General features: G+C 47.2%; 1 protein-coding gene across 3 annotated transcripts in view; it reads left to right on the top strand.

Annotated features, from left to right (window-relative positions):
- Nucleotides 1-2,740, top strand: part of TM4SF19 (transmembrane 4 L six family member 19) — a 5,518-nt gene extending 2,778 nt beyond the window's left edge. For all 3 annotated transcript variants that reach the window (XM_019796955.1, XM_034660111.1, XM_034660106.1), the window contains 2 exons: nt 1,786-1,955; nt 2,228-2,740. In XM_019796955.1, the coding sequence (XP_019652514.1) occupies nt 1,786-1,955; nt 2,228-2,408 (351 nt within the window). In that variant the 3' untranslated portion in view covers nt 2,409-2,740. The remainder of the gene's footprint in view (nt 1-1,785; nt 1,956-2,227) is intronic.
- The last annotated feature ends 3,538 nt before the right edge of the window (nt 2,741-6,278 follow it).

Genomic DNA, 6,278 nt, shown 5'->3' with positions numbered 1-6,278 from the left:
CCCCTCCCCTCCCCTCCTCTCCTCTCCTCTCCTAAAAATATACTGTCTGAGGAAAGGAGAAGGTAGGAGAGACAGGAAAGTTGACTTTATTTTATTTATTCATTTTTTTAGAGGTGGGGGAGGAGCAGAGAGACAGGGAGAGAGAGAGTTTTAAACAGGCTCCAAGCCCAGCACAGAGCCCAACAGAGGGCTCGATCTCACAAACCTGAGATCATGACCTGAGGGCAAATCAAGGGTTGGATGCTTAACTGACTGAGCCACCCAGGCACTCCAGCCCCAGCTTTTCTGGTTCAGAAGGTGGGGTGAAGCAGGAAGTTGTGCATTTCTAACAAGTCTTCAGGTGATGTGATGCTGCCAGGGCTGGAACCCCATTTTGAGCATTTCCCCGGCCCCTCCCGAGCTCTAAACCAGCTTGACATTGTGGGAAAAGGACTCCATGATTCTATATAAAAACTATATCTATGTTCTATTAAACAATTTTAAATATGTATTCTTTCAAAGGGAGAAAACAACCTAGTATTCTGAGAAAAAAGCCAATTTAAAAGCAAGCTAGACTCCTGCCAATGAAATGAACTTACTGTTACCTTTGTGGAGGGAAGCGAGTGGTGCACAGACCATGTGCAGTGACAGAATAGGCGTATCTCCCGAGCTGACTGTGATTCCTCTGTCTCTGTCTCCCCCCCCCACTTCTTTTCTACATCCTTCCCTCTTTCCTCCCTTGTTTCCTTTCATGCTTGATTTGAGAAAGAGAGGAATCAGGGGTAGGAGCTTGGAACTTTTGAGAATATAGCTTTCCTTAAAAGAGTCAGAAATGCTCATGCGGGGGCGCCTGGGTGGCTTAGTTGGTTAAGCATCTGCCTTCGGCTCAGGTCACGATCCCAGGGTCCTGGGATTGAGCCCCATATCGGGCTCCCTGCTCAGCGGGGAGTCTGGTTCTCCCTTTCCCTCTATTTGCTGCTCCCCCTGCTTGTACTCTCTTTCTCTTGTCAAATAAAAAAATAAAATAAAAAAATAGTAAAAAATAGTAAAAAAGAAATGGGCATGTGATGACCATCCAACCCTTCTACCCAGAGGCTGTGTAAAACTTCTTTTTTTTTTTTTAAGATTTTTTATTTATTTATTTGACAGACACAAGCAGGGGGAGTGGGAGAGGAAGAAGCAGGCTCCCAGCGGAGGAGCCTGATGTGGGGTCGATCCCAGAACGCTGGGATCACGCCCTGAGCCGAAGGCAGACGCTTAACGACTGCGCCACCCGGGCGCCCCCAAAACTTCTTTTTAAAGACTTATTTATTTATTTGAGAGAGAGCAAGTGTGCATGAGTGGGAGGGGGTAGAGGGAGAAGGAGAATATTAAGCAGACTACATGCTTAGTGTGGAGCTCGACATGGGGCTCGATCTCACAACCCTTGAGATCATGACCTGAGCCAAAATCAAGAGTCAGTAACTGACTGAGCCCCCCAAGTGGCCCCTGAGTGTAAAAGATTTTGATGCCAAACTGTTGAGAAGCTCTGGAGAGCCTACTGGGTCGGGGAGACCCAGGTCCAAGTGCCACTGCTTCCCCATTCTCAGTGCTTTCTCTCCCAAGCCTTCCTGGCTCTACCTGCTGACCCCCTCATCAGCCACTCTGCCTTAGTTATGCTTTAAAGGGGGCTCCTGGGGCAACGTTATCCCCCATGTGGTATGATGGGGAAGAGCCTGAGTGCCAAAGAAGCTAAACTTGTCCAGATCACCCCATCACCTGGTCATGACCCCATCTCACCTCATGGCTTCTTCCCTCCCTCTACAGATGCTCACTGCTCTGCTGTCCAGTAGCCTGGCTTTTCTTGGAGCCTTGATTTGCTTTATCACTTCCGGAGTAGCCCTGAAAGATGGTCCATTTTGCATGTTTGATGTTTCATCCTTCAATCAGACACAAGCTTGGAAATATGGTTACCCATTCCAAGACTTGCGTAACAGGTAAATGGATGGAGACTTGGATTTTCAGTCTTTTCAGAGAGACAAAGACAGACAGAAAGACACACATGGACTACAAACTCCTCTTGGTCACACGTTCTAGCATCTCCCTTCTCTGATGCTGGGCATTTTGCAGATGCAGCAACAATAGTCACCCTCAAGAGTCCAGGCCTATGACCTTGGCTGGGGGAGGCTCCAGGTTTCTACTGAAGTTGCTTACTTGGCTTTTCTTAACTTATTCCTCAACCCCTGGTCTCCTTTTTCTTTTGGGATAGGAATTATTTGTATGACCATTCACTCTGGAACTCTGTCTGCCTGGAGCCTTCTAAAGCTGTCATTTGGCACGTGTCCTTCTTCTCCACCCTTCTGTGCATCAGCCTTCTCCAGATTCTCCTGGTGGTCATTCATTTCATCAACAGCTTCCTGGGCCTTTTCTGCAGCCTCTGTGAGAAGTGATAGGGAACGCCCTTGCACACGTGAGAGTTTTCCTCAAAAGCTGCCTTGAATCCTCTCTGCAGTATGGATTGTAAACAAACTTTCCTTTTAGGTATTCCTGTAGTGATGATAACAGTAATGATACCTTGCACATATGCTGAATGACATATGCATTTTAAATCACATTGTAAACTGCAAGATGATGTATTAGTAGAAGGAATGATTAAGTCATTTTTATCATGCAGGAACTTACAGTTCATAAAATACCCTCCAGCCATGGTCTCATTTCAGCCTCTCCATAACTCCATAAAACTGGCCACACATCACCAATATAGGAGTTGAGGCTCCTAGAGCATAACGGACTTGCTGCCTAAAAGCACTCAACTGGGTTAAGGCAAAGTCAGTACCTGAGCTCTTATCTTCGAAAGTCATGTTCACCCATTGTTATGGATTGAATTGTGTGTCCTCAAAACTTATAGGTTGAAGCCTTAACCCCCAGCGTGACTGTGTTTGTAGATAGAACCTTTAAGAAGGTAATTAAGGTTAAACATGCTCATAAAGGTAGGACCCTAATCCAGTAGGACTGGCATCCTTATAAGAAGAGGATGAGATACCAGATCTCTCTGTCCACACAAGCACAGAAGACGAGGCCATGTGAGGACACAGCCAGAAGGTGGCCCCCTACAAGCTAAGGAGAGGGCCCTCAATAGAAATCAACCTTGTTGGTACCTTCGTGTTGGGACTTCCAGCCTCCAGAAAATAAAGGTCTGTGGTTTGAGCCACTCCGTCTGTAGTGTTTTGTTATGGCAGCCATATGATTATTATGATTAACTCACCAGTGTTCTTCTCTTGAATGTTCACTGTGGTTCAGTAAGTGCTATACACTGGCGTATCCACTGTGTGGCTGGCACTGCTGTGTGTTCAGTGGATCCAAAGATGACCGAGACATGGTCCTTGACCTTGGACCCTGCCTTGTCCTTGAAGAGCTCATGATCAGGTTAGGGGAACAAACACATCTACGAACAATTTAAATGTCCTATGGTAAGGGCCATGTTAGAGGTCAACAGGACATAGAGTGACTTCAGAGGAACAGTGACCTTCCAAGGAGAGGGTCTGTGAGAGATCAAGGAAGGCACCCCTGGTGCCTGAGCTGATTCTTGAAATAGTTAACCCAGCAAAGAGGGGACGAAGGGATTCTCCAGCAGAGGAAACAGCACAGTCTAAGGCATGGAGGGGAGACACAGGATGGAGCGTGTGGAGAACCATGGTGCCACAGTGGTTTCTCATGTGGTAGGTGGAGAGCAGAGCACCTCCTTCTCTCCCACTTCCGGATCATGGCTGGGAGGTAGTGCTGGATGGTGAGTCAAGTCAGGAATGGGGTGAAGGAGATCCGGGTGGGAAAGTCTGATGGGCAGGGCACAGGATGGAGCAGGCAGAAGCAGCCTGGGAAGAAACAGGAAGATGGGTACTGGCAAGAGAAGAGGTAGTGGACAGGTCCAGGGAATGAGTTAGAGAACCCTGGGCTGTGGAGCCACAGAGGGAACGAAGCCAGGAAGGGAGTGTGTGGGCCCAGGTGCTGCTGTATCCCAGGGACCCCAGCACTGTCCCAGGTCAGGAAGGAGCTACTGAAGCACCAGATGCTTCCAGAATACAGGAATTCCTCTGTTACCAGGGTGAGGAAGGGCGGGGGTAGGAGAGGAAAACGGGGGTGGGGAGGGGAATGGGTGAAGAGGGAGTTCTTCGTTCATTCCACCATGGGCTCCATAGTCCTCCACACCTGGCTGTTGGCTGCCCTCTATGGGATTCCAGAGGATACCTGCATCTGCTTCCTTCTCCCTACATCCCAGGACTACCTTGCACTCAGAACAGGCTTTCACCCTGGTTTTTTCTCCTCAAATGAAAGCTACATCTGGCTCTTGGTTTGGCTTCCAGCCAGGTCTTGGGCACAGGGGCTTATGTTAATCTGCTCATCAGGACAGTATTAACATTTTGTTAAGGAAAGAAGTTGTCTGCCCCTTACCTTGTGTATGCCTTCTTGAATATCATCATGGAATGAAGAGGATGTTGCCTTGTTTATGATCCTGCTCAGAGAAAAGTAAGCCTGTCTTGGGAACAGGTTGTCCTTCAGCTTTCTGTTATAGCAATTGGTACTCTATTTAGCCCATTGCTCCCCAGCCAAATCTGTTCACTCTTTAGGGCAAGGCCTGGGTTTTATTCACTTTTGTATCTCCAGCCCCTAGCACAGATGGAATAATAAAATGTTTATTGAATTAAATTGTGCATCTAATCTTCTCTTTTTAGTTGGACTGTAGGAGATAGGATGAGAGAAATAGTACTGGAGAAATCATAAAAGGGGAAAGAAAGTCTGCATATTAGTAGTATGATTTCTTAAGGCTGGTGAAATAGCAAGGAGAAAATGCTATCAGCCCCTAGGAGACATTGGATTTCTGTGCCAGGCGAGTCTGTGGATATATGACCACAGCCAATGATGGGACTGGTGCTGAACCAAGGGGCAGCTAAACAGGACATGGTTGAGGCAGCACTGAGCTGATGCTGGGTGCACACCTCACCCCATGGCCCTTGCACAGACCCTGGTCTGCTGGCCAGTGCCAGGAGGAAGGTTCAGCAACCCAGCCAGATTATGAAAGGTCTTACTTGCAGTGAATGCTGGGGAGGTGGTCATAAAGAATCATTGAAAGATTTCAAGCAGAGCAGTGACAAAGGAAAGCCATTCTGGGGACAATGTGAAGGGCAGACTGGGAAGGTGAAGTTCTGGGAGTTTATTGGAGTCAGGGAGACCAATCTAAGCTACACTAACAAGAAAACACATTGTAAGCCAAAACCTGGAATAGTAAAATTAGTTGGTCTCCACTGGAACTTGCAAAGGTATACTTTTACAGAAACTACTCCCTTTCCATCTTAGAGAAGGAAGTTTTGCAGTTTGTTAACCCAACCAATAGGAAGCCTGGATGGATATTGGGGGAGTTTCTTTTCCTGTGTTTTTTAAAGATCTTATTTATTTATTGAGAGAGAGTGTGTGAATGAGCAAGAGAGAGAGCACAAGCGAGGTGAGGGGCAGAGGGAGAGGGAGAAGCAGACTCCCCACTGAGCAGGGTGCTGGATGAGGGGCTGGATTCCAGGACCCTGGAATCATGACCTGAGCAGAAGGCAGACGCTTAACTGACTGAGCCATCCAGGCACCCCTTTCCGTAGGTTTTGAAGCTGGTAGAGGCCAGGATAATACGGTTTTCCAAAAGCAGGACCAGAAACTGGTGGGGAATACACCTGAAATCTCCTTTCTGAATTTCGCACTGGATCCAGGGATGTAGGTGAGGCTGGGGGAACTGTGGGTTTGCAGTTATAGACTAGAGCAGGGCACTGAGAACTTTTTCTGTAAAGGGTCAGATCAAAGTTTAGACTTTAAGGGCCATATGGTTCTGTTGCAATTGCTAAATTCTACCAATACAGCGCAAAAGTGGCCACACAATGTGCAGGTGAGCATAGCTATGTTACATGAGAACTTCACGGATACTGAAATTTTAATTTCATGTGTAGGTTTATGAATTAAACTTTTGATTTTTTTCGATCATTTAAAAATATAAAACCCGTTCAAAAGTCGTGCATAAAGAAATGAAGGCTGCACTTGCCCACAGGCTACAGCGTGAAGACCCTTTATTTAGTCAGGCCTCCGCTACTCAATAGCCTTATATGCTTGGACCTCTATTGGCCTCAGGTTCCGCGTCAATTTCCTAAAATTGTGGCGCGGTTAATAAAACCTGACTCGCTTTAAAGTGCTTTGGAATTCGTGTAGGGCTATACCATCCTTAGGCCGAAGTTACGGTAGCTGTCGCTCCATCAGTTCCCGCCCAGCAGCCAGTGCGCAGGCGCGGG

This window comes from Ailuropoda melanoleuca, chromosome 1, assembly GCF_002007445.2.
Source record: "Ailuropoda melanoleuca isolate Jingjing chromosome 1, ASM200744v2, whole genome shotgun sequence".
In the NCBI taxonomy this organism is placed as follows: Eukaryota; Metazoa; Chordata; class Mammalia; order Carnivora; family Ursidae; genus Ailuropoda; species Ailuropoda melanoleuca.
Note: the sequence above shows the minus strand (reverse complement) of the source record. Positions and strands in the feature narration are given on the sequence as shown.